Source organism: Alligator mississippiensis, chromosome 2 (genome assembly GCF_030867095.1).
Source record: "Alligator mississippiensis isolate rAllMis1 chromosome 2, rAllMis1, whole genome shotgun sequence".
NCBI classification, from domain to species: domain Eukaryota; kingdom Metazoa; phylum Chordata; order Crocodylia; family Alligatoridae; genus Alligator; species Alligator mississippiensis.
The window spans coordinates 1,667,934-1,695,671 of NC_081825.1; the positions used below are offsets into that span (position 1 = coordinate 1,667,934).

General features: G+C 52.8%; 1 protein-coding gene across 1 annotated transcript; it reads left to right on the forward strand.

Annotated features, from left to right (window-relative positions):
* Positions 1-383: 383 nt before the first annotated feature.
* Positions 384-14,810, forward strand: LOC132248243 (zinc finger protein 420-like). Its single transcript, XM_059721203.1, has 7 exons — positions 384-709; positions 955-1,129; positions 3,322-3,494; positions 5,043-5,169; positions 6,630-6,746; positions 8,889-9,064; positions 9,571-14,810. The coding sequence occupies exons 2-7, from the start codon at positions 997-999 to the stop codon at positions 11,257-11,259; spliced, it is 2,415 nt and encodes an 804-aa protein (XP_059577186.1). The 5' UTR covers positions 384-709; positions 955-996; the 3' UTR covers positions 11,260-14,810.
* Positions 14,811-27,738: the final 12,928 nt, after the last annotated feature.

The following is a 27,738-nucleotide window of genomic DNA, read 5'->3' on the forward strand; positions in this document are numbered from 1 at the left end:
GGACCCGCGCTGTCGGACGGGCCGTGTCGGAGGGAGCCGGGCACGACAGCGCCGTGGCGCCCGCCCCCCGCTCCCCCGATGAAGCAGTCTGGGCCGACCGGCTCTTTGGGAAACTGAGGCAGGGCCCGGGGGGCGCTCGGGGGACACTGCGGCCGGGGCGCGGCTTGGGGGCTCTCCAGTCCCGCCCGGCAGCAAAGGGTTAACGCGCTAGGACATGGGGGTAAGCGCCAGGCGTGACGCGCCGCGGACGTGTGGTGACGTCCCGTGTGACGCGTAGGGCGGGGCAGCGCTGGGCGGGAGCCGCGTGTGCTGCGCTGCAGCCCAGGAGCAGCCCCCGCGGCCTTCCCGGGGCAGCCGTGCCGCAGCCGCAGGTGTCGCTGGCAGCCGGGCGGGGGGGGGTGTCGGGCGCGGGGTCTGCGGGAGAGTACGTAAGGGTGGGCGCGGGCGCAGGGCAGGAAAGCAGGCGGGGGGGCGGGCAGGAGGGCGTGGCGGGCGTGCAGCCCCCTGCTCGGCCCAGCTCCCCGCGGAGCCCCCCCAGCTCGCAGCGGGGCACGACCTGCCCGGCCCAGAGACCTGGGGCCCCGTTTGCGGGGCCTGGGCTACGGGGAAGCCGCGGGGCCGCGGGAGGTTTGCAGCCGCCTGCCTGCCTGCCTGCCTGCGGGAGCTGCGTGTGCTCTGGCTGGAGCCCCAGCGCCGCAGCAAGGAGCAGGTGCTGGAGCTGGTGGTGCTGGAGCAGTGCCTGCCATCCTGCCCCGGGGATGAGATGCGGGGGCAGCACCGCCCTGGCGGAGGGGTTTATGGGGCTGGGGCACCACGAGACGCTCCGGGCGAATTGGTTTCCCTCTGGTCGTGGATGCTGCTGTCCCCGTCCCCGTGCGATCGGGGGACGTCCCCCCCCCCAACCCCATCTCACCCACATCCGGCTCCACGGTGACGCGCGGATCTCGTCCCCAGGTCGCGGTGAGGGTGAAGGGCGAGGAGGGGCCCTCCGACGAGATGCAGCCCCCGGGGGCCCTGCAGGACCCTGGTGATCCCCGGCGGGAGCAGCCCAGCACCCGTGGTGCGGACAGGCCTCTGGACCAGCCACCTCCCGGCCCCAGAGACGAGCCCCTGCCCCCCCAGCAACCAGGTGAGACGGAGGATGGTGCCCTCCGCGTGGGTGCGGGGGCCCGAGTCTCTGTGCTGCGAGGCTTGCGTGTCTGCCCTGCCCGCGAGGGAGTCGCTACCTGGCTGGGTTGTCACCAGACTTGCCCGCCACTTTGGGGAGTTCTCCTGGATTAGGGGCACGTTTCTGGGGTCTCTGCAACTCTGTCACTGCGCTGCTTGTGTTACTGGTGTTCCCATACGGAGCGGTATCTCTCCCTTCTGCAAGTCCTCACCCCCACTGGAGCGGTCTTTTAGGACTGAGTTTCAATGGGGCTGGGCTCCTCCAGCCACCAAATCAGTGAAACACGCCCCCCCTCCCGCCCCCCCCAGACCCACCTGGGTTGATCAGCATGGACAGGCTGACACCCTCATATACCAGGAATCAGTTCATTAAGGTTACAATGAACTGCAGTCAGACACAAGCACACAGGTGAACAGAAGACCTCTGAATCCGGCTGGGTGTGCAGCTGACACCCTCGTGGGCCAGCATCCAGTTCATCAGGGCACGTCTGAGCCAAACGGGGTCAATCGGCCTGTACACACTGAGAAAGAAAAAATCACCCGATTATCACCAGTTTGACCATAAAAGTTTTTATTGGTAAGAATATGAAATTTATAATGGTGCTAGTAGTAATAGGCATGCAAGGGAAAACAACAGGCCTGTGCAAGTCGGCAGCAATCCGATTCGACTTCAGATCCAGATGCTTTCTTATACCCTTAGTCGAGCCTCTTCAAAACATTCTTTGAATCGTGTAAATCAAGAGGGTCTCAAGCCAACTGTTATAGAAACAGTTTCCATTTAAATGAATTACCTTTTTCAGTGACAGGGGGTTATCTGGTTTGGAACATCTCAAGAAACTGATTCACAACCAGGAATATCATCAAGTTTTAAGGAGTAACCGGACACCTAGGAGCCAGCTTGAAATTATTATGAATATAGAAGATATATTGTAATGGTTTCAAAGATGGCCTAGCTATGCTTGCACTGTGAAGTCAGCATCGGTGTTGTGTGTTTTACCTCTTGTGAACAAGCCTCAGCTCAGCATGACTTTCAGATCTTACTGTCGTCTATGAACAGACTTAAAGGGATTGATTACTTGAAGTGTTCATAAACATTGTGGGGAGGACTTCCACCAGTCATGCCAGGAAAAGTATGACAGCATTTGTGGTCGGGGCTCTGCTGGGCTGGACGCTGCAATGAACCCTGAACCATTGTTCAAGTGTCGCCCTTACCTCCTCTGACTCAGTCTCTTGCCTCCGCATTCCCCAACCCAGCAACCGAGTTTTACTGAATCAAGTTTAAATAGGCCTCCCATAGTGGGACCGGGGAATGTACGGCCCGAGATGCCTATTAAACTTTCCTTCTGCTCAGTTTTGGTTAGATGAGGTGGGAGGGAGAGGGGAGAAAAATTCCTTTGTAAATCCATCAAGCTGGGTGCCAGGGCTCCCTCAGGAACACAGAGCTGACAGGTAACAGGGTGGGCAGCTTCCGGGCTGAGACCCGGATCTTCCTCCCTGCACGGGTGCAGCCCCTGCACAGAGAGGCTTTACCTTGCTTGGGGCTTGTCGTGCTGACACAATAACTTCACATCCCAGCAGTCAGTGTTCACTGCCCTTTCTTCATGTCCCCGTGAGCCCTCTGTGCCCGAGAAGGGGCTGGTGCAAGTGACGGGGAAATTAGATTCCCCAGCAGCCTCTGACCGATGAAGGTACAGCTAACCCAGGCCTGTGTGCTGCTGCAGACTCCCCTGAAATGGAGGAGACCCAGGTCAGTGCTCCACAGATCAGCGGTTCTTGTTCTCCTGGTGCCCCTGCAATCGTTTCACAGCCCAGGAGCAGACCGACCTTGCGTTTCCCCTCCCCTGCCCTTAGCAGGTGGATCTGATGCAGCCCCAGCTCAAGCTGCTTTCCCAGGGAGCGATGTCCCTGCAGGCTCTGTCGTGGTGCTGTGATCACCTCCCCACGCTGGGACAGAGTTACTGGGGCTCATCTCCAGCCTCATGCCTGTGGAGGTCTGTTAGCAAGAGCTGCGGGATTCTGCGTCTTCCTTCTCCCCGCTCTTCCACACACTGAGGCCTCCGTCTCCTCAGTCCCAGGCCAGTGCAGGAGACTCGCAGGGCTTTCCCCATGCCAGCAGCACCAGGGCTCACGTGTGCACTCCCTTCCCACACGCAGGTGCTGGGACCCTGCCGAGAGCTGAGCAGCAGCCTGCTGAGGAGGGGCCGGTGATCCTGGAGCTGCAGAGGACGTGCACAGGGAGCCTGGAGGAGAGGAGCTCCCTCACCCCTGAGCCAGGCCAAGTGCAGAAGGGGCAGGGCAGGCCTCCAAAGCAGGAGGAGAGCTCGGAGGTGAGCAGGGCACCCAGTTCACTTGTGGTGGGGAGTACAGCTGGGGCACAGCGCAGGAGGAGCCCGGGGTGGTGTAAAGAATTTGGGGAGCAGAGACCTGAAGAGCATGGAGGCTGCAAACACCCCAAGCTGCATTGGGAGGAGCTCCCTCCCGAGTGCAGATGCCAGGGGTGCTGGCGCAGGCAGGCCAGGTTACAGTGCGTGGAGCCAGGGCTCCCTGCCTCTAAACATGCTGCCCAGGCTGCCTCAAAGGACCGAACAAACAGATCGTGATGAGCTGGGCTGAGGTCAGCACATGAGCTCCTGTATCCACATCTGCATCCACATCACATGTCTGCTGAAGACTGGGGAGTTGTGTCCCCTTACCTGTCATGGCTAGCATGGGAAGCTAGCACCCTGCAGAGTGCATGACTACACGGCCAGGTGGGTGGCCAACTGGCTTAGGGATCGCACCCAGAGAGTGGTGGTGGATGTTTCCTTCTTGGCCTGGAGGGAGGTGGGCAGTGGGGTGCCACAGGGTTCGGTCCTCAGACCGATATTGTTCAATATCTTCATCAGCGATTTGGATAAGGGCATGGAGAGCACCCTCTCTAAGTTCGCTGATGATACCTAGTCATGGGACAAAGTTAGTACACCGGAGGGCAGGGAGCAGATTCAGGCTGACCTCGACAGGTTGGATCAATGGGCAGAGAGAAATAGGATGCCATTTAACAAAGAGAAATGTAAGGTACTCCACCTGGGAAGGAGGAACCCCCAGCACACCTACAGATTGGGGAGTGTCCTTCTCAGTAGCTGGGAGGCAAAGAGGGATCTTAAAGTCATAACCGACTCCAAGAGGAACATGTCCGGCAGTGTAACGAGGCCATCAACAAGGCCAATTGCACCTTGTCGTGCATTAGCAGGTGCACTAGTAATAGATCAAGGGAGGTGACGCTCCCACTCTATGCGACACTGGTCAGGCCGCAGTTGGAGTAGTGTGTCCAGTTTTGGGTGCTGCACTTTAAGAGGGACACGGGGAATCTTGAGAGGGAACCGAGGAGGCCATTCGCGTGATTAGTGGCATTTGTGATAGACCCTACGGGGGGAGGTTGAGATAGCTGAATCTCTTCAGCCTGCACAAGAGACGGCTGAGGGGAGATCTCTTGGCCGCCTATAAATTTATTAGGGGAGGTCAATGGGGAATAGGGGAAATGTTGTTTACTAAGGCGCTCCAGGGACTGACTAGGAATAATGGGTGTAAACTAGTTGCGGGTGGATGGCCAGGATCTGGAATGGGCTCCCAAGAGAGATGGTGCTGTCACCTAGCTTGGAGGTTTTCAAGAGGAGGCTAAATAGTCACCTGGCTGGGGTCATCTGACCTCGGTCCTCTTTCCTGCCAGGGGCAGGGGGTCGGACACGATGATCCATTGCGGTCCCTTCCAACTCTAGAATTGATGAATCTATGGCTAACATTGCAATTCGTCGTAGAACCAGTCATTGCAGGCAGGGCTGTGGGGCTGGGAGCAGCTGGCGCAGGAGACACTGATGGTGCAACGCTTGTGCCTGCAGCTCCGGGAGGTGTTTGAGGACGTGGCTGTGTATTTCACATGGAAGGAGTGGGAGCTGCTGGATGATGACGACAAGGTGCTTTACCAGGAGCAGATGCTGAAGAATTACCAAGCCCTTGTTTCCCTGGGTAAAGCTCTGGGTCTTGCTTCCCTCGGAGATATGTGAACTGTGCAGTTTTGTAGTCATCTCCCTGTTTCAGCAGAGTCTCATCCTCATGGACTTTTGGCTGGAGGTTTAAATCCCCTTCCTCCCCACTTCCCTGCCAGTGATCAGGCCTCCCTCACATTTCTGACAGAGATCTCCTCCTTTATTGGCTCTTGTTGCCTTCACTTGTGCCTTCCCCGTTCTTGTGACTCCTGGTTCTTCCGTATGCAGCAGTTTCTTGGCAAGATGATCTCCCTTTGCCTTCTCAGCACGTTCAGATCATCCCCAGGCCATTGCATGCTCCGTTCTGTGCTGTCTAGGTCCCTTTTCTCCTGTCATTATGACCTGGCAGAAGTTAATAGAAAGTCTTATCAGCCTCTGCTGCTACAACGGGAAGAGGCATTTCCACAACTGCTCCTCTAGCGACATGTGTACACGAGATGTAAGCCAGTTTTGTCTGCCAAGGGGTCACTAGAAGCTCTTGTCCACATCCCTTCCTGACATCTTCATCTCTGTAGGTCAGAGATTCTCAAGCTCCCTCTGCCCCTCTCAGAAGTTTTCTTGTGTTCTTCCTAAAATCCCTCTGCTGATCGGATGCCCATCATTGTGAGAACAAGAAGTGGGCTAGCTGCAGGACATAGTGAGAACCAGTTTTCATTCCCAGAGGCTCTCTAATACAGGGGCTTGTGCTGGCTTGTGTGCAGGGTTGCGGTACTGAGCTTTTTTTACTAGGTCAGTTTGCTTTTGTGATGCTTTCTTTCCCCCGCCTTTCCCCCAGGGGATTTCCTTAGGGAAGTGTTTCTATGTTTTGTCTAAATTAGCAAAGATCATTTAGACCATTTCTATATTATGGCCTTTCATGTGCTGTTAAATGTGTCTCTTTCTGCCTTCTTTTGTCCATATCCATAGCTCCCAGGAACCTGGTGTTCAACCCCTCAGTACTTACCAATCTGTGCACTCATCACCCTTCCTGGGGTGATCCTCCCAATGGACAGGATGATTGCTATTTTGCAGCTACAATTATTATTTCCTGTCCCTGGTGATGATGAATTAATTATTCTCTCTCCCAGAAAAAATTGTCATTGTCGCCTATGTGTCATGTATGCTTTTCCCTGCCCTGAGCCCCCTCACTAAGCTCATTTTCACTTCTTTTCCTGAAATTACACTGATAAGATAAATATTATGCATCCATAGGTGTGTCCAAAATCTCTTCCTCTCGGTACCTTGAAAACAATGAAAGCTTTGTTTTTGCTCCTTGGTACATCATGGGTCAATGCATCTCTACACTTGTCCCTGGTGACACTGTCAGTTTAAATGCCCATCCTTCCTTGTCCATCAAGCCCCTGGCAGACATCTTGGGTTCACTGGATGCACTCCTGAATGCCAGTTGTATTCTGCATCCCGTACCCAGTCACAAATGCTCTTTAACCACTGTCCGAACAGGCTATCGAGGTCCCACACCTGACTTAATCTGCAGCATCCAGCAAGGACGGGTGGATCTTTGGACCTGTGCTGATGAGGACTGTGGGGAAATGTCAAGATGGGAGGACCTGGTGCCAGGTGAGTTGTGGCTGTCCCTCGCCCCCGACTGCTGTCAGTAAAGCTCCTTGGCCTGAGTGCCAGCGGGACCGGGGAAGGCTGGTGGGCTGGGTAAGTAGTTTTGTTGAGTTGTCAAGGGCTGCAAGGGAGGCCCCATCCCTTGATTGCCATCTTGGAACCAGACGTCCTGTCCTAACCTCTGACCTTTGCCACCAGAAGTACCTCCCCTTGTCCCCAAATGTACTCCTTTTGGGAAGGGGATTAGACATCTTGGAACGGGAAAAAAACAAAAGCGAATTGTACACTAGAAATCAAACATCCATAATAATATCTTTTAATTTTATTTAAAAAATATATTTTTGCCCTGATTTGTGAGTGTGTGTGCTGTGTGTCTTTAGGAATGAGTGCATAATAGCTCAGAAAGAAGTCTTACTCTTGTATATCTTGCGGGGACAGGGGTGTGGAGGACAATTAGAGAGACACCCATATATCAGTCTGATATCAGATCAGCATTGATATGAAGAAAATTGAAGGTATTGGAAATTGGCCTGATGTGGCCAATAATTTGGCTGATCAATGCCCATGTGTACGGGATTTGTGGAGTGTGTGGAGGGGGAGGGGAGGTTGGGGTGTGTGTGTGGTGTGTGCATGTAGCGGTGAACGGGGCTTCCCCTAGAGGCTTGCAGGTGTGAGTATAGGGGATGGTGTTGGGCTTGAGTGTCTGATTGCGTGGGGGATGGTGTGGTTGTGGGGTTTGTGTTGGACAGCTTGAAGGTATGTGGGGTGTGCATGGGAGTCCCTGTCCCGCAACAGCCCAGAGCCCGTATACCTGTGGCTTGTTCCCCGCCACAGCCAACAGCGCACAGCCCCAGCATGGCCCACGCCTACACCTCCCTTACATGGGACTTTCAACCGAGCTGGGCATGCAGCATGGTAGGACAGCTCCTTCTCGCTGCCACCGCCCCTGCCCCCAGCTCCACGGTAACAGCGGGGGCCACCTCTTGCAGCCCTAACCCCGTGCGCCCCGTGCCAGCTCTGGGCTCGCCCCTCCAGGCTGAGCAGCAGCAGCTGGACAGAAACTTGTTCATTGCGGGGGGGAAAAACAGTCCCTCCCCGTTGCTGCTGCCAGGAAACTCTTCCCTTCTTCTCCTTCTAATGACACATGTTAGGGCACAGTCAGGTTTGCTGTCTTGATGGTTGTCCCAGATCTAATTTTCGTGGGCTGCCGCGATCTCAAGTTGCCATCTTCACTCAGCAAATTAAGTGTTCATTCAACAGCCCAAGGTAGCCATATCTGTGTAACACCCTCTCCTAGGGTATGATGGGATTTGTAGTCCCCCATTGAAATGAGCATGGTATACAGAGGGTTTGTGTAGCCATTCCTGTTGGTCAAGAAAGAAGCTGCGGCTGTCCCTGGCTTCTTCTGGTCAAGTTGACCTGGAGCCCAGGAAACGTTTCATCCTGGTCTCAGGCTGCAATTAATGGCTCTGTGGCACGGGTGGGATTCCTAAGATTTCAGGTTGTGTGGGGAAGCGAATTACCCATGGTTTGCATCAGAATTGTCCCCTCCCTGTTTCCTCTCTGGGGCCTTGAGTGTCAAGAAGCCTGAGACTCAGCGCAGAGTCCTGGTTCAGGGTCATGCCGAGGCCTTAGGCCCTTTGCAGATGCCTGTGACATGCAGGTCATCTGGGACCGGTCAGCAGAGGAAAGCTCCATGGGTGCATTCGCTGCACAAGAGCTTTCCCTGGAAGCAGGCAGGAAGCACAGCCCTGCTCCTCTCCCCAGAACAGGGCGCCACAGCTCTACATCCTCCCCTCAACCTCAGCGCATTAGAGCATGAAGCTATTCAGGAACTGCCCAAATGTACGTCCCACATGTGCTTGTCCCAGCAGGGCCTGAAGTGATGGTATGGACAGCAGGGCCAGAAACTCTTGAGAGTCGGGCTCTGAACTGGACTGAGTAGGGAACATTAGCCCAGCACAGGGACCTGGCCCTTCCTCACCCCAGCACTTCAGGTTTTGGCAGGAAGACCTCGTTTTCTTGAGGGAACACAAGTGCCAAGGTCTAGACCTGCTCTGAGGCGTATCCAAGCAGAAGGAATAGGGGTGTTTGCTCTCTGCCAGCAGCGTAGGGACAAATGTGGAGTGTCTCTTCCCCATGCAGGAGGTGCCTGGCTGCTGAGCAGAGCTGAGGAGCAGCCTCCTGTGGAAGAGTCTGCAGACATGGAGCCAGCACAGAGTGCCCCAGGGAGTTTGGGTGAGATGGACTCCCTGAGACCTGAGAAGGAGCGATGCTACGAGAGTCAGGGGAGGCCCCAAAAGCAGAAGCAGAAGGAGAAGGTAGCCATGAGTCAGGTACCATCTCTAGTTGGGCATGAGGGTGGAGAAGGGCCAGAACCTAGAAAGAGCCTGGGTGCGGGCAAGAAGTTGTGCAGTTGAGAGACTTAAGGAGGCACTGGAAAGATGCACTGCATGCAAGCAAAGGCAGTGGAGAGGACCTCGGAGGGAAGCAGGAGCTCGCTGCCCAGTATGGCCAGAGCTCAGCCCTAGCTGAAGGTCAGGAAAACCTTTAAGTGCTCATCACTGCTGGCTATTCACAAGATAAGGTAGACTGGGGAGAAGTCCCATGTATGCACTAAGTGTGGGAAGAGCTTCACCTGCCTCTGCCCTGGTTGCTCGCTGCTATACCTATTCTGGAGAGAGACCCAACCGCTTCACCAAATTGGGGAAAAGCTTTGTGCTTCCCACAGACCTGGTCAAGCAGCTACATGTGCAGAGGGGGAAGTGTCAGACACAGCTGTGGCACGAGTGGCAAGGCCTTCACTGCTTTTTTCTCCTTGTCTCAGGACCGGTGCATCCCCCGAGGGAGGATCACTCACCACTGCACTGAGTGCCGGAAGAATTTCACCTGCTTGCAAGACCTGTCCCAGCATGAGTGTGTGCGGAAGCACTGCACCAAGTGTGGGAAGAGATTCAGACAGCTCTCCAATTTGGCGAGGCACTGGTGCATGCAAAAAAAGGAGAAGCCGCATCAGTGTTCAGACTGTGGGAAGACCTTCGCTCACTCCTCCAGGCTGGCTCGGCACCAGCGTATCCACACAGGGGAGAAGCCACATAAGTGTTCAGAGTGTGGGAAGAGTTTCAGTCACTCCTCCACCCTGGCTCAGCACCACCGTATCCACACAGGGGAGAAGCCCCATCAGTGCTCAGAGTGTGGGAAGAGCTTCACTCACTCCTCCACCCTGGCTCAGCACCACCGTATCCACACAGGGGAGAAGCCCCATCAGTGCTCAGAGTGTGGGAAGAGCTTCACTTTCTCCTTCCACCTGGCTCGGCACCAGCGTATCCACACAGGGGAGAAGCCACATAAGTGTTCAGAGTGTGGGAAGAGTTTCAGTCACTCCTCCCAGTTGGCTGAACACCAGCGTATCCACACAGGGGAGAAGCCACATCAGTGCTCACAGTGTGGGAAGAGCTTCACTCACTCCTCCACCCTGGCTCAGCACCACCGTATCCACACAGGGGAGAAGCCCCATCAGTGCTCAGAGTGTGATAAGAGCTTCACTTTCTCCTCCCAGCTGGCCCAGGACCAGCGTATCCACACAGGGGAGAAGCCATATCAGTGCTCCGAGTGTGGGAAGAGCTTCACTCAGGCCTCCACCCTGGCTCGGCACCAGCGTATCCACACAGGGGAGAAGCCCCATCAGTGCTCAGAGTGTGGGAAGAGCTTCACTCACTCCTCTACCCTGGTTCTGCACCAGCGTATCCACACAGGGGAGAAGCAACATCAGTGCTCACAGTGTGGGAAGAGCTTCACTTTCTCCTTCCACCTGGCTCAGCACCAGCGTATCCACACAGGGGAGAAGCCACATCAGTGCTCACAGTGTGGGAAGAGCTTCACTAGGTCCTCCCACCTGGCTCGGCACCAGCGTATCCACACAAGGGAGAAGCCACATCAGTGCTCACAGTGTGGGAAGAGCTTCACTCGGTCCTCCCACCTGGCTCGGCACCAGCGTATCCACACAGGGGAGAAGATACATCAGTGTTCAGAGCGTGGTAAGAGTTTCAGTTACTCCTCCTACTTGGCTGAACACCAGCGTATCCACACAGGGGAGAAGCCCCATCAGTGCTCAGAGTGCGGGAAGAGCTTCACTTACTCCTCCGAGCTGGCTCTGCACCAGCGTATCCACACAGGGGAGAAGCCCCATCAGTGCTCAGAGTGCGGGAAGAGCTTCACTTACTCCTCCTCCCTGGCTCAGCACCACCGTATCCACACAGGGGAGAAGCCCCATCAGTGCTCAGAGTGTGGTAAGAGCTTCACTTTCTCCTCCCACCTGGCCCAGCATCAGCGTATCCACACAGGGGAGAAGCCATATCAGTGCTCAGACTGTGGGAAGAGCTTCACTCAGGCCTCCACCCTGGCTCAGCACCACCGTATTCACACAGGGGAGAAGCCCCATCAGTGCTCACAGTGTGGGAAGAGCTTCACTCACTCCTCCTCCCTGGCTCGGCACCAGCGTATCCACACAGGGTAGAAGCCACATCAGTGCTCACAGTGTGGGAAGAGCTTCACTCTCTCTTCCATCCCGGCTACGCACCAGTGTATCCACTGAAGGGTGAAGCCAACCTCATCAGAACTGAGCACCACCAGGTGCCAGCTGCCCCTCCTGCCCTCCTTCCCTCCATGCCATTTTCTAGAGCAGCTTCTTTTGTAATCAAGCCCAACAATTTAATGCGATCGCACTGTTGTGGATCTCTACATCCTCTCAAGACCTATGAAATGTGATAGTAGAGGGCAAGGAGGTGCAGGCTGTGACGTGTCCTGTCTCTTGTCTGGAAGGGTGGGGAAAGAATGAAGGCATCCTCTGGGTGAAATTAAGCATGTTGTAATCTCCCTTGGGAATACTGAGGCTTTCCTCCTTGTGCAAAAGCAATCTGACTCCATGCGTATCCTGTAGGAGGTCTTCCACAATGTTCATTACCCATCCTGCAGAAAAGGCCCTGGTGGTTAAAGTGGGCAGTAAGCTGACTATGAGCCAGCAGTGTACTCTTGTTGCCAAGAAGGCTAATGGCATACCCCAGTATGGACATTTATAGGAGTGTTGCTAGTAGCTCAAGGGAAGTGACTCTTCCCCTCTATTTGGCACTGGAGAGGGCACGTGTGGAGTTGTGTGTCCAGTTGTGGGCCCCAATACAGAAAGGATGTGGATGCAGGGAAGAGTCCAGCAGAGGGCAGAAAAAGTGGTGAGAGGGCTTGGGAACATAACTTATGAGGAGAGGCTGTGGGAAATGGACTTATTTCAGAGTATCATAGTTTCCTAGTAGCTAGGGTTGGGAGGGACCTGAACAGATCATGTAGCCTGACCCCTGCCGCAGGCAGGAATGAATGCTTCTTTCACAAGACCCCAGACAGGTGATCGTCCAACGTCCTCTTGAACATGCCCAAGGTAGGGGCGAGGACCACTTCCCTGTGATGTTGGTTCCAGATTTTGGCCACCCTAGCTGTAAAATATTGCCTTCTGATCTCTAACCTAAACCTATTCTCCATCAGCTTATTACCATTGTTCCTCGTCACCCCAGGTGGTGCTGGGGAGAAAAGGGCTCTGCCTATTTGCTGTTGATCCCCCCCGATGAGCTTGTAGGCAGCCACCAGGTCCTCCCTCAGTCTCCTCTTGCTGAGGCTGAACAGGTTCAGGTCCTTCAGTCTCTCCTCATAGGGCCTGTCCTGCTGCCCTCTCACCAAGCGGGTGGCCCTGCTATGAACCCTCTCCAGGCTGGACACATCCCTTTTGAAGTGCGGCACCCAGAACTGGACACAGTACTCCAACTGTGGCCTGACCAGTGTCACATAGAGGGGGAGGATCACCTCTCTGGACCGGCTTGAGATGCACCTTTGGATGCATGACAAGTTGTGGCTGGCCTTGCTGGCTGCGGTCTGGCATTGGGGGCTCATGTTCATCTTGCAGTCAGTAATGACTTCAATATCCCTTGCTGCCTCTGTGCTTTCAAGAGGGGAACTCCCCACCCTGTATGTGTGCTGTGGATTCCTTCTCCCCAGGTGCAGCACCCTGGACTTGTCTGTGTTGGACCCCATCCTATTCTCATCTCCCTACTTTTTTGTTGTCTGTCTAAATCTAGTCACAGCCTCTCTCTCCCTTCAAGTGTCCACCTCGCCCCACATCTTAGTGTCATCAGCCAACTTGGACAGCATGCTTTGCACCCCCTCGTCCAATTTACGGATGAAAATGTTAAACAGTGCGGGCCTGAGGAAAGAGCCCTGGGGGACCTCACTGCTCATATCTTACCAGGGTGAGGACAACCCATCCACCACTACTCTGGGTGTGCCCCATCAGCCAATATTTTACCCATCCTACTGTGCAGGCAATGATGCCACAGTCACTTAATTCATTGATGAGGATGGGGTGAGAGACAGTGTCAAAGGCCTTCTTAAAGTCTAGAAAGACTATGTCCACAGCGACACCATCATCCAAGGATTTAGTTACTTGGTCGTAAAAGGCAATCAGTTTGGTCTGGCAGGACCTGCCTTTGGTGAAGCCATGCTGATTGCCCCCAAGCATGATCTCCGCTGCCGGCCTCCCACAGATGTGCTCCTTGATGATCCCCACCGAGAGATTCCCGAGCACCGAGGTGAGGCTTACAGGCCTATAGTTACTCAGGTCCTCCTTCCTCCCCTTCTTGAAAATTGGGACCACATTAGCCTGTTTCCAATCCCCCGGCACCTGGCCAGATGACCACGAATGCTCATCTAGCTGGGCCAAAGGCTCCGTGATGACCCCTGCCAGCTCCCTCAACGCCCTTGGGTGGAGGGCATGTGGACCTGCAGATTTAAAAATGTCTAGCCCTTCCAGAAGATCCCTAACTACATCTGCACTGACTGAAGGCTTGATAGAGCTATCCCCAAGGTTGTCCCTACCTCTGGTAGGTGGGATATCCCTGTCCCTGTTCAAGAAAACAGAGGCAAAGAAACTTAAAAATATCAGCTTTCTCTTCTGGCGTGGCCACCAGATTACCATTTGTGTCTTGCAGGGGCTCTACATTGCCTGGTGCCCTCTTCTTGCTCCCAATGTACTTGAAAAAAGACTTTTTGTTGTCCTTAATCCTGGACGCTAGCCTGACCTCCATCTCTGCCTTGGCCTTCCTAACAGCCTTCAAACACTCCCGAGCTGAGGCAAAGTACTCCTCCTTGGTGATAGTTCCTCCCTTCCACTGGTTGTACGCCCCGCGTTTAGTCCTCAGGCTTTGCTGAATTCCCCTGCTGAGCCAAGGGGGTTTCTGAGCGCTCTTACCCCCTTGCTTCTCTCAGGGACTGTTATCCTTTGGGCCTGCAGGATCGCCCCCTTAAGGTACGACCATCCCTCGTAGGCTCCCATCTTGTCTCCCTTCTGGGCCCTTAGTGCCTGCCCCACTAGTCTAAGCCCATTGAAGTTGTTTTCTCATTTAGTCTGGAGAAAAGAATACTGAGGGAGGCTTGAAGGGCAGCCTTCAACTCCCTGCAGGAGGGTTCAAAAGAGGATGGAGCTGGGCTGTTCTCAGTGGTGGCAGATGCCAGAACAAGGAGCAACAGGCTCAAGTGGGAGTAAGGGAAGTTTAGGTTGGGTATTTGAAGTATTTTCTTACTAGAAGGGTAGTAAAACACTGGAATAGGTTACCCAGAGAGGTAAGTGGTGGAAGCTTTATCCTTGGAAGTTTTCAAAACCTGTCTAGACAAAGGTTAGTCTGGGATGATCTATTTGGAGATGGCCCTGCTTTGAGCAGGGGGTTGGACTAGATGACCTCCTGAGGTACCTTCCAACCCTCATTTTCTATGGCTCTTTAGAGGCATGCCTGTTCTCTACATTTGGGAGTATTGGTTATAGCCCTGTTGGTCTTCCCTGACATATATTTGTGTTTTCACAGACCTGCATTTTGCATATCGTCTTAAGTTTCTATTCCACTCAGGAGAGCCCACAAACACCAGCATAATCATCCTGACTGAAGAAGGGTGTTTGTGCCCAAAAGCTTGTACAGAACTATTATTCCAATGATTTAGTTGATCTAATAAAAGAGGTCAAGTTTGCCCAAAGAACCTTGTCTATGTTCCATACATCATCATCACTTGTTGGATAGGCTGTACTATACTTTGTGATCATTGAGCTCTCACCTGCATTTCATTCTTAAACCTGCTAGCTGAATGAGGCTACATGGAGGTTTGTGAGTCATTTTGGTGGGACCAGCTCTTCAACATTTTCTTGGTGCCCAGAAGGACTCTGGGGGTTACTAGGTGTCCCCTGGGCCCTCAGGCTTCGTGCTGTTTGTGGAAGGGGCCTGGAGGGCACTGGCCCCATTTTGTTGCATTTTGCTTCAAATAATTTGCTCCTTTTCAGCCATGGTTTGTCATATAGTTTCATAGTTGGTAGGGTCAGGAGGGACCGGAGCAGTTCATGAAGTCTGCCCCCTGCCGTGGGCAGGAACGGATGGTGGGGTCAAACAACCCCAGCAAGGTGTTCATCCATCCTCCTTTTGAAGACCCCCCAGGGTAGAAGCCAGCACCACTTCTCTTGGAAGTTGGTTCCAGATCCTAGCCGCCCTGACAGTGAAGTAGTGCTTCCTGATATCTAGCCAGAATCTACTCTCCAGCAATTTATGGTCGTTATTCCTTGTTACTCCCAGTAGTGCTCGGGGGAACAGAGACTATTCCATTGCCTGCTGGTCTCCCTTGGCCAGTTTATAGATGGCCACCAGGTCCCCTCTCAGCCTTCTCTTGTGGAGCCTGAACAGGTTCAGGTCCCTTAGCCTTGACTCATAGGACTTGCCTTGCCACCCCTGGATCATGTGAGTGGCCCTCCTCTGGACCCTCTCAATGCTGTCCACATCCCTGCTGAAGTGCGACGCCCAGAACTGGACGCAGTACTCCAAGTGCAGCCTGACCAGTGTCTTATAGAGGGGGAGGATCACCTCCATGGATCTGGTCTTGATGCAGGTGTGGATGCATGACAAGGTGCGGTTGGGCTTCCTGACCGCGTCCCCACACTGTCGGCCCATGTTCATCTTAGAATCAATAATAACTCCAAGATTCTTTTCCGCCTCTGTGCTGATGGGAAGGGAGTTCCCCAGCCTGTAGGTGTGTTGCTGGTTCTTTCTCCCTAGGTGCAGCACCTTGCACTTGTCAGTGTTGAATCCCAGCCTGTTCTCATCCGCCCACCCCTGTTACATGTGCAGATCCAATTGCAGCCCTGTCCCTCCCTTCCAGCGTGCCCACTTCTCCCCACATCTTAGTGTCATCCATGAATTTGAACAAGGCGCTTTTCACCCCCTTGTCCAAGTCCCTGATGAGTATGTTAAACAGTGCAGGTCGAAGGACTGAGCCTTGGGGTCCCACTGGCCAGGTTGAAAATGACCCCTCCAGCACCACCCTTCGGGTGTGGCCCTCCAGCTAATTGGTTGGTCTGACAGGACCTGCCTCTAATGAACCCATGTTGGTTGCCCCTAAGCATAACCTCCCCTGCCGGCCCCTCGCAGATGTGCTCCTGGATAATTTTCTCAAAGAGCTTCCCCAGGACCGAGGTAAGTCTAACATAACAGGCCTATAATTTCCCGGGTCCTCCTTCCTCCCTTTTTTGAAAATGGGAACCACATTGGCCCTTTTCCAGGCCTCTGGCACCACACCAGAGCACCATGAGTGCTCGTAAAGCCGTACCAGGGGTCCCACAATGACCTCTGCTAATCCCCTAATCACTCTGCGGTGGAGTTTGTCAGTACCTCCTAATTTGCAGACGTCCAGTCCCAACAGAAGTTCCCTGACTAGGTCCTCTCTGCCTGGCTACACCTGCCCCTGCTGGAGGGGACAACCTGGTCCCTGCTTAGAAAAATGGAGGCAAAGAAATGGTTAAATAGGTTAGCTTTGTCATCTGGTGAGACCACCAGGTTTCCAAGCGTGTCTTGCAGAGGCCCCACATTACCCGGATCCTTCTTTTTACCCACTATGAATTTAAAAAAGGATTTCTTGTTATCCTGGATCTGGGTCGCCAGTCCCAGTCCCATCTCTGCCTTGCCCTTCCTGCCCACCCCATGCAGCCCTGAGCAATGGAGGTGTAGTCCTCCCTGGTGATGGCCCCTCCCTTCCACTGGGTGTACACCTCCTTCTTAGCTTTGAGGCATTCGTGGATGCTTTTGGTGAGCCATGGGGGCTTTTGTTTGAGCACTCTTGCCGCCTTTGATCCCTTTTGGGATTGCCACCCTTTGGGCTTGGAGGATCGTCTCCTTCAGGAATGACCACTTTCCTTGGACTCCCAACTCCCCACCCCTCTGAGACCTCAGTGCCTCCTCGACTGGTCTCCTTAGGTCAATGAAATCCACCTTACTGAAGTCCAGGGCTGCTGCCTTGCTGCAGGCCTTTGCCACCCTGTGCTGGATTGTGAATCCCAGCAGGTGATGATCGCTATCACCCAGGTGATCAAGCACCCGCAGACCCCTCACCAGGTCATCACTTGTGGCCAGGACCAGGTCTAACAAGGCATTTCCCCTGGTGAGACTCTGCACCTCCTGGGTTAGATGGAGGGCCTGTAACTTGGCTAGGACCCTACCTGAGTGGTCAGACCTGGCCGGCTGCTCTTCCCAGCATCCACAGGGAGAGCAGTCAGCCAGTCCCTATCTGGAAGCTTTGTGCCACACGGGGCTCCTACGCATCCCTAGTTCTTCCCCTCTCGCGTTGTGAATAATACTTGCTTCCATTATAGGTTCAGCCATCTCAGCATTTTTCACAGCATTTTCCATGCATTTCCTGTGTTCTTTCATCACACAATTACATCTAAAGCCACCAGCATGAGCCGCCAGGACTGCACTGACTTCATTGTGGGTGGACAAACTCCCAGGGGATCCTGCACTGCCTTGGGGCTGCTTGTAGGTGCCAACATGTCTTTGCCCAAGCTAACTAGGTGCACAGGCCAGCCTGTGCTGAGTGTAGATATGTGGCAATATTGACTACAAAGGACCAACTTAGAGGATCATCATAAAATTTTAGTTTATTGGATGGATGTAAAAGTCAGACCATAACCCTTGGTGCTGATCCCCTCACGCTCACACACACACACACACACACACACACACACACACACACACACACACACACACACACACACACAGAGTAGCTAGCTATAAACACTAAGCACCCGTGTCAAAATATAGCGATCCCCAAGCGCTGGAGTCTGCCGTCTATGGCCAGTTGAGGCTTCTTTCAATGCGATGTTACTTCAGAAGGGGGTCGTTGGTTGGTCCTTCTGGCTGGACAGGCAGGGTGCTGCTCAGGTCAAAGAGGGCACCCTTGGGGGTCATTCTTCACTGCCTTTTATCCCTTTATTTGAGAATTTATGTTTTTGTTTTTGGTTTTTTTTTAATCAGAAAAAACCAGGATCCCTGCTGAAGACGTTCTGAGGTGGGCGGGAACCTGCTCCGTTTGTCTCACGTTTCCCACTCTTGCCAGCCAGGTGACCAGGTCTCTCACCTGTCTATCACTCTAGTTGCTAAGCAACCCTCTAGCCTCCATGTGAGACCTCAGGTATCAGGGAGGGGAGTTAACCCTCTATTGTCTTAGCAAGAACCCCATGACTGGGAGAGGGGCTGGAGCCCCAACCAGTCTACCTGGCATCCAGTGATGCATTTCCAATTGATTGGGTTGTAGCCAACTTTAGCTAGTCTCCACTGGACGCCATAGTGAGGTCATAAGGTGTATATAAGTTAAACTGCCCAGGAGGGGCGGCGGCCATGACAAGGACTCTCAGAGAAGCTGGACCATCTGAAACTCGCTGTCTCTCTTGAAACTCATGGTCACTGAACTGCCTGCTTCCAGAGGGAATCTCCCCCTGCCTCTGGATGATGCCTGTGAGTAAGCTCCTTGAGATACATCTAGGTAGATAGCTTACTGTACTGCATATGCTTAATCAAATCCCAGCCACATTTTGCTCTAAGGATGTTCTTCAATACTTCTCTATCCTGAACTCCCACCCCAAGCCTTCCCTTTGTAACCAAGGAAGTTCTTCACTGTTCTCAAGTGTGGTGAACTCCTTGGGAAAGGCATGCTTTGGTGCCCTTTGGTCCGGCTGACTAAGAGAGGCTACTCTTTGAGGTTTTGACTAACAGAAGTACCCCCAAGTTCTTGCAGACATTTGAACACCTTCAGGTTCTATAAGGCCTTGTATCTCGGGGCAAAGGGCCACCAACAGACCGAGACTCATCAGCAGTGGCAGCGATGAACCCCTGGCTGGTGGGTACACCCCAGGAAGGGGGTCAGCCAGATGTAAGGCACTCCCAGGGAGGCACCCATAGCCTGGTAGGTGGATGGGTGCAGTGAGGCAGGTGGCTCAGCGCAAGAGCACCCCCTACTGGCCTGCCACATGCCCAACTTGCCAGCCTGTCTAGATCTACCTGTATCTGCAGCCTATTTTCAAGCGTGACCACTCCCCCATAACTTTGTGTTGTCTGCAAACGTGGTCAGTGAGCTCTTCACCCCCACATCCAAATCGTTAATAAAGATGTTGCAAAGTACTGGAGCCAGCACTGACCCCTGCGGGACACCATTGCCCATTTCTCGCCCAGATGACACAGAGCCATTCACTACAACTCCCTGGGTCCTATCCTGCAGCCAGTTTCTCACTGACCTGACTGTCTCAGAGTTAAGCCCACAATTTTCCAATTTTCTCCTGAGGACATTGTGGGATACTAGATCAAAGGCCTTTTGCAAGTCACGGGAAAGAATGTCAACCTGTTCTCTTGTGTCCAGGTGGTGAGTTACCTGGTGATAGAAGGAGATGAGGTTGGTAAGACAAGACCTGCCCATGATGAAGCCATGCTGGCTGTCACTCACAATCGTACCTTCTGCAAGCTTATCTCAGATAGATAGTTTGGTGAAATTTTCTAGGATTTTCTCTAGGATGGAAGTTAGGCTGCCTGGCCTATAGTTACCCGGGTCCTCCCTCCTGCCCTTCTTGTGGATGGGCACAACACTGGCCCCCTTCCAGTCCTCAGGCACTTCTCCAGAACACCATGAGTTGTAGAGGAGTTTTCCCAGGGGCTCCACCATAACGTAGGCCTGCTCCTTCAGCACTCTCAGATGAAGATCATATGGTCCTGCTGACTTGTATATGTCTAATTTTTTTAATTGGTCATACACCAATTCTACAGCAATAGCAGGAAGGCGATTGTTCCTACCTTGCTCATCCTGTTCTGTACCCAGCATTGTTTTCCTCTTGGTCTGGTGAAAGACTGAGGTGAAGTAGTCATTCAGGAGTTCAGCTTTCTCTTGGGTGCTGGTAACCAGCTCTCCTGAATTATAGAAAAATGGCCCCACTCTCCCATTTGTTTTCCTCCTGTTCCCTATGTGCCCAAAGATGAACTTTTTGTTGTCCTTGATTCCTGTTGCTAATCTAAGTTTGATCGTTGCTTTAGCTTTTCGTCTCTGTTCCTTGCAAATGCCATTGTGGCCATTGTGGAATAGTCCTCCTTGGGGCCCGCCCTGAGCTTCCGTTGTTTATAAGCCTCCAAATCTTTCTCTTTCTCCAAATGAGAAGTTTTTAAACTTCTCCAAGTGCAAGTCATTTAGTTCCTAACTAGATCACTTTATTCATCATTGCAAAATATCAACTACTGGTATACATATAAATATAGTTTTACCCAGAAATTCAATTATGTATGCATATTACCAGTCCTATGAATATAGGTTTCCCTTGATTTATGCTGTACATGTGTTCCTGGAGATTGGTGCATAAATTGAATTTGAATAAAGTGAACCCACTTGACAATGTAACAAATAGGGATAGGTTCCCATGGCAGGGAGGGAGGGAGTGGGGCTGGGACTAGGGAAAGGGCGGGGGGAGGAGTGCTGCTCCTGGGGCTGCACAAGACAGCAAAGCAGAGGGAACAGAGTGGCACTCACCGCAGCCCCGGGAGTAGCTGGCGGAAGCTGCCTGCAGCTGCTGGGCTGCACCATGCTCCGCCTGTCCCCACGCACCTCTGCTCCTGGGCTGCACCATACCCTGGTGCAGGCAGCTTCTCTTGGCTGCTCTGAGGGCCACTCCAGCATGGGCTGGGGTGAGTGCGGGCAAGCAGAGCCGCGGGTCATGCGGGGCATGGCACTCACCATGGTCCCTGTTGCATCAGCCCCAGGAGCAGATGCCACCAGCTTCCTGTAGCTGCTGGGCTGCACCATGCCTCGAACCTCCTGGGGCTCTGCCTGTCCCTACTCACCCCAGTCCCTGCTGCAGCAGCCCCAGGAGTGGCCAATGCTAGCTGCCTGCAGCAGGGCATGGTGCAACCAGGGAGCAGAGTTGAATGGGGGCAGCTGGAGCATGGTGCAGCCCAGTGGCTGCAGGCATCTGGTACCAGCTGCTCCTGGGGCCTCTGTTTGTCACCCCATGCTCTAAAAAAAACTAGGTGACTGCAGCATTGATGCCTACACAGTCAGATGGGTGGCAAACAGGCTAGATAGTCTCACCCAGAGAGTGGTGGTCGGCAGTCTGGTACCTTGCTGCTGCCTCTCCACAACCCCAGTGAGAGACTTGTCTTGCCCCTCGCTTAGGAACACTGAGGCAAAGAACTCGTTGAGGAGTTCAGCCTTGTCCCCCCTGTCCGTCACCAATCACTTCTTCCCATTTCTTAAGGGTCCTATTCCTCCCTGGACCTTCCTTTTACTCCCTATATATCTTAAAAACAATTTTTTTGTTATCCTTAACTTGGGATGCCATCCTCAACTCCATTGTAGCTTTGGCCCATCTAACTGCCTCCCTACAAGCGCTAGCAGAGGACGTATACTCCTCTTTGGTAATCTCTCCCTGTTTCCACTTTTTATGTGCCACCCTTTTGGCCCGTAGGCTGCCCTGGATTTCTTTGGCCAGCCAAGGAAGCCTCCTGGCCCTTTTCCCTCTTTTTCCTTGCATTGGGATCATCTCCCTCTGTGCCCGAAGGATCATTTCCTTACTGGTGGTATTCTCCTCCATCCTACCAGTGAACGGATGCGGAAGACGGCACGAGAAATGCATCCGAGAGACCAACTGGCGGCTTCGGCAATGGTGTCTCGAGGCAGGCTTCGGCTTCCTGGACAATGACCCGCACATCACGACGAGGGACATGCTCAGTTGGGATGGGCTTCACCTGTCCCCCAAAGGTAAGCGTGTGTTTTCTTCTAGGCTGGCAGATCTCCCCGGTGGGCTTTAAACTTGGCTCGTCTGGGGGAGGGGAAGATGAGGGCGGGGGAAGCTGTGGACCACCAAACCGTGTGGCACCCACAAGGACAGCCCAGCCTGAAGAAAGAGAACATTGGGAACCTGAAAGCCATGGGGAGGCCAGCACTACGGCACAGGTAAGAAATGAGAAGGTAAGAATCAAAGGGCCCCTTGGGACTCGGAGTGGGGGGGGCAGCAAAGGCACCAGTCTCAGGGCTCAAATGCCTATATACTAATGCTAGGAGCATGGGAAATAAGCAGGATGAACTAGCGCTCCTGCTTGCACAAAACACCTATGACTTAGTGGGGCTAACGGAAACCTGGTGGGATTCATCCCATGACTGGGCGGTACATATTGAGGGCTATAGATTGTACAGAAAGGACAGGGTGGGGAAGAAAGGGGAGGGGTTGCGCTCTATGTCAGTGAGCAATATACATCAACCCTCATCAAGACGGAATCCAAGGATGAGGAAGTAGAAAGATTGTGGGTTAGGCTACATGGGGGGCAAGGAGAAAGGGATTTGGTGGTAGGGGTCTGCTACAGACCCCCACATCAAGCGGAAGAAATAGATGCGGGGCTCGTGAGGCAACTCTCGGAGACCATAAAAGCTAAAGAGGCGGTAGTCAGGGGGGATCTAAACTACCCAGACATCTGTTGGGAGACGCAGACAGCAAAGTCCCACCGTTCACGCAGGTTTCTAACCTGTGTACAGGACCTCCACCTGACACAGGAGGTACACGGTACCACTAGGGGGAATGCCATACTGGATCTGGTATTGGCAACGGGGGATGACATGATAGGGGACCTCCAGATCGGTAGCCATCTGGGGGACAGTGATCACCTAATAATACAATTCACCATAAGACGGCGAGTGGGCAAGGTAACTAGTAGGGTGAAAGTGCTAGACTTTAGGAAAGCTGATTTCAATGAACTCAGGCGGTTAGTCAAGGACGCACTGCAGAGTAGGAGATTTGAAGTGATGGGAGCCCAAGAAGGGTGGCTGTGCCTTAAGGAAACGATCCTTTGGGCACAAAGCAAGACAATCCCCGAGTGAGGCAAAAGAGGGAAAGGGGTCAGGAGGCTTCCCTGGCTGACCAGAGAAATCCAGGGCAGCCTAAGGGACAAAAGGGGAGCACATAAAAAGTGGAAACAGGGAGAGATCACCAAAGATGAATATACCTCCTCTGCTTGTGCTTGTAGGGAGGCTGTTAGACAGGCCAAAGCTACCATGGAGCTGAGGATGGCAACCCAAGTAAAAGACAACAAGAAATTGTTTTTTAGATATATAGGGAGTAAAAGGAAGGCCCAGGGAGGAATAGGACCCCTGCTAAATGGGCAGAAACAATTGGTGACGGACAGGGGGGACAAGGCTGAACTCCTCAACGAGTTCTTTGCCTCAGTGTTCCTAAGTGAGGGGCACGACAAGTCTCTCACTGGGGTTGTAGAGAGGCAGCAGCAAGGCACCAGACTGCCATACGTAGATCCTGAGATGGTGCAGACTCATTTGGAAGAACTGGATGCCTTTAAGTCGGCAGGCCCAAATGAGATCCATCTTAGGGTGCTGAAGGCACTGGCTGACATCATTGCAGAGCCACTGGCGGGAATATTTGAAAGCTCGTGGCACACAGGCCAAGTCCCAGAGGACTGGAAAAGGGCCAACGTGGTCCCCATTTTCAAAAAGGGGAGGAAGGAGGACCCGGGCAAATACAAACCAGTCAGTCTCACCTCCATCCTTGGCAAAGCTCTTTGAAACTTTTCAAGGCCCATTATGGGGGGACCGATCGAAGGCCTTCCTGAAAATTCTGCTAGAGGGGAACCAGCCTGGGTGAGGCCGGCCGCCTCCGTGCTGACATCTAGATCTTTTCGTAACCTTACGAAACGCCTGGACACAGGAGGAGGGGTGGATGTCGTATACTTAGACTTCAGGAAGGCCTTCGATACGGTATCCCACCCCATAATGGTGAACAAGTTAAGAAGCTGTGACTTGGATGACTACACAGTCCGGTGGGTGGCGAATTGGCTGGAGGGTCGCACCCAGAGAGTCGTAGTGGATGGGTTGGCTTCGACCTGGAAGGGTGTGGACAGTGGGGTCCCGCAGGGCTCGGTCCTTGGACCGATACTCTTTAATGTCTTCATCAGTGACTTGGACGAGGGAGTGAAATGTACTCTGTCCAAGTTTGCAGATGACACAAAGCTATGGGGAGAAGTGGACACGCCGGAGGGCAGGGAACAGCTGCAGGCAGATCTGGACAGGTTGGACAAGTGGGCAGAAAACAACTGGAAGCAGTTCAACAAGGAGAAATGCAAAGTGCTGCACCTAGGGAGGAAAAATGTCCAGCACACCTACAGCCTAGGGAATGACCTGCTGGGTGGCACAGAGGTGGAAAGGGATCTTGGAGTCCTAGTGGACTCCAAGTTGAACATGAGCCGGCAGTGTGACGAAGCCATCAAAAAAGCCAATGGCACTTTATCGTGCATCAGCAGATGCATGACGAATAGGTCCAAGGAGGTGATACTTCCCCTCTATCGGGCGCTGGTCAGACCGCAGTTGGAGTACTGCGTGCAATTCTGGGCGCCGCACTTCAAGAAGGATGTGGATAACCTGGAGAGGGTCCAGAGAAGGGCCACTCGTATGGTCAAGGGCCTGCAGACCAAGCCCTACGAGGAGAGACTAGAGAAACTGGATCTTTTCAGCCTCCGCAAGAGAAGGTTGAGACGTGACCCTGTGGCTGCCTATGAGTTCATCACGGGGGCACAGAAGGAAATTGGTGAGTATTTATTCACCAAGGCGCCCCCGGGGGTTACAAGAAATAATGGCCACAAGCTAGCAGAGAGCAGATTTAGATTGGACATTAGGAGGAACTTCTTCACAGTTCGAGTGGCCAAGGTCTGGAACGGGCTCCCAAGGGAGGTGGTGCTCTCCCCTACCCTGGGGGTCTTCGAGAGAAGTTTAGATAGGCATCTAGCTGGGGTCATCTAGACCCAGCACTCTTTCCTGCTTATGCAGGGGGTCGGGCTCGATGATCTATTGAGGTCCCTTCCGACCCTAACATCTATGAATCTATGAATCTATAAGGCACAGCTACCCTTCCTGGGCTCCCATCTCTTCAAAACTCCTACTCTGCAGTGCGTCCTTGACTAATCGCCTCAGTTCATTGAAATCCGCTTTCCTAAAGTCTAGCACTTTCACCCTACTTGTTACCTTACCTACTCCCTTAGGTGATGACTAAATCCAGACGCTTCCTTGGTCTGCCCTCCCCCTTGGGCAAGTCTAAATCCTAGTCCACCTCCTTGGGTGACTTCTAAATCCAGACCCTCCTTGAGTCTGCCCACCCCCTTGGCTGACTCTTCCCCACCCACCTCCGTGGATGTGGGTTCTATATGGTGACATGTCTCTCCAATTACCAATCCGCTAATAATCCTAGAATAATGCCTGCATTCTCCACCAAATAATGTTGGCTACAAATGTCTAGCTTGGGATCCTTAAAATTCTGGTTTATTAGGTTGATTGAAACACCGTGTAATGAAGTTAATTCATAAACCTTGGGGCTGGTCCCCATACACACACACACACACACACACACACACACACACACACACACACACACACACACACACACACACACACACACACACATTTGGGGGAAGAAACACGCTGTAGAATTTAGAATTGGGTTAGGTAGAAACTTTCTTCCAATAGCTTTCGGAGAGAGACCATCACAGAAATATTTTCCTGTGGCCTCTCCCCTTACAGCCAGGGCATTTAACCATCTTATAGATTCAAGACAAAGGGCTGCCTAAACTAGTTTTGTCCGCCTTGGGGCTAGCTGTGTTGTGTCCTTCAAGACAGCTTTAATGGTCATTAGCCATTCTTTTCACTTCCACCCACAGTACCAAGCTACAAGAGTCAGGTATACCTATCCCACAGGCGCTGGAGTCACTTTTCCCTGCTTTTTATCTCTCCTTGGCAGACTTTGGTGACTCCCCAGTTTTCAGGTTTGACCAATACATGGTTTGTTGACCCTCTTGGGACTTCCCCCTCGGTGGCTACTGGATGGCAGCTGTCAGCCCCAGGGGTCGTCTGCATGTACGTGCAGGTTTGGGAGTCCATTGATGAATTTTGAATAGGGCTGTGGGAGTGGTCGATCTGGAGATATTCAGCCCAAAAGTTGGTCCCCGCCGTTGATTAACTCAGGCCAGGGCTTCTAGCTCTTGATCAATGATGTTTCGAGATGTCCCAGTTGCTACATTGTGTTCTATTGATTTCTTCCGTTGGTTGATCTGTGGTTTCCCAGGTGTTAATTTCTGCCTGTTACTGTGTTATGCTGTCAATCACTGATTCACTGGCTCTTTCAGGGGCCAGCCTGATACAGGGAAGCAGCAGTTTGACTCCTGCACTTGTTAACATTGCTCCTCAAACTCAGAACCCCTTTCCCTACCTCCCCCCACAATTTTTTTTCACAATTGTCCTGGTAGTAACTCCCTTGTTGAGCAGACCCCACAGGATTTGGGCGTCTTCGGCTCAGGTAAAAGAATCATTGCTGTAGAGCAAATGGGAGGAGGAGAAGGAAGAGTAAATGAGGTTCAGAGAGAGTATGGCAACCAGCTTGACCATACAAGTGATTTTATTGCCCGGTAAAGGAAACTTATGATGATACTAGAAGTAATAGCCATGCAAGGAAAAACAAACGAGACAGTTACAATAGTACACAGTTTCAATTGGGAATTTGGGGAACTTTAGCTCAAGTTTGAGCCAGAAAAGTCAGATTTGGAAAGCTGCACCTAGAGTAAGAGTGAGAGAGGGAGAGACATAGGGATTAAACTAAGTCTGAGGTTACGAAAGTGGGCTTGTTAAGTTTGATCAAGAAAAGTCAGGTTTAGAAAGCTTTACCTGGAGTAAAAGAGATCAGTAAAAGTCAGGTCTGTGTCTGGAGTAAGAGAGAGAGAGAAATTCAGGGTCTCACCTCTCAGCGAAGCTTGAACCAGTCGAGGTTCCTAGGTGTTTGTTGGAGCTGGCAGACAGGCAGAGCCCTCAGCATGACCAATGAAGATATGCAGGCAGGAAAGGAGAAGGTGAAGTCCCAGTAGAGCTGGGGCAGCATTTTGGATCCAAGGCCCAGCGCAGAGACTGAAGTTTGGGTAGAGGTTTTTGTAGGGAAATAACAATGGCTCAAGGGAGAGCACTGGGTTTGCTTACGGCTAAATGATGCTGGATAATAGGAACTGACTGTGTGGAGACACTGAGAGGAGGCAAACTGCTTCTCAGCTTCTTGTTGGCTCAGATCAAGCATAGCTTGTGTTTACCTAAGGGATATACCATGATCACCACAGGGGTTTCCTAGTCGTGCCCAGGGAAGACCGCGCTGCTGGCATGGATAGTACCTGTGTTGGTAAGCCATAGTTAACCTGGGCTTTATGCCCACCTTATGGAACTGGGAGACTCCTGCCTAGCTTGCTCCTGGGGCCTTATGGATATGGCGAAGTAAAATCAGTGCCATCTAAACCTGAAGCCTCCAGGCTTGGGCCTGCAAATAGGATTCCAGCCAAAGTTCTTGGAAAGATGTGAAGCCCCAGATGGGGGTGGAGGTTGTTTGCTAGTAGTAGGGCCTCTTTATGGTTCTGGACTGACTCACGGATTTGGAACTGATGTGGCTGATCGAGCTTGGAACGTGGAAAAAATGAAAGAATAAATACATCTCCCTCCTCTTGCCCTTGGGCCAGGGAAAGATTCCTGTAAGAATCTGCACAGAAAAAGGAAAAGGAGCAGCCAAATGCCCCGCCTGTGGCACAGACACCACCCA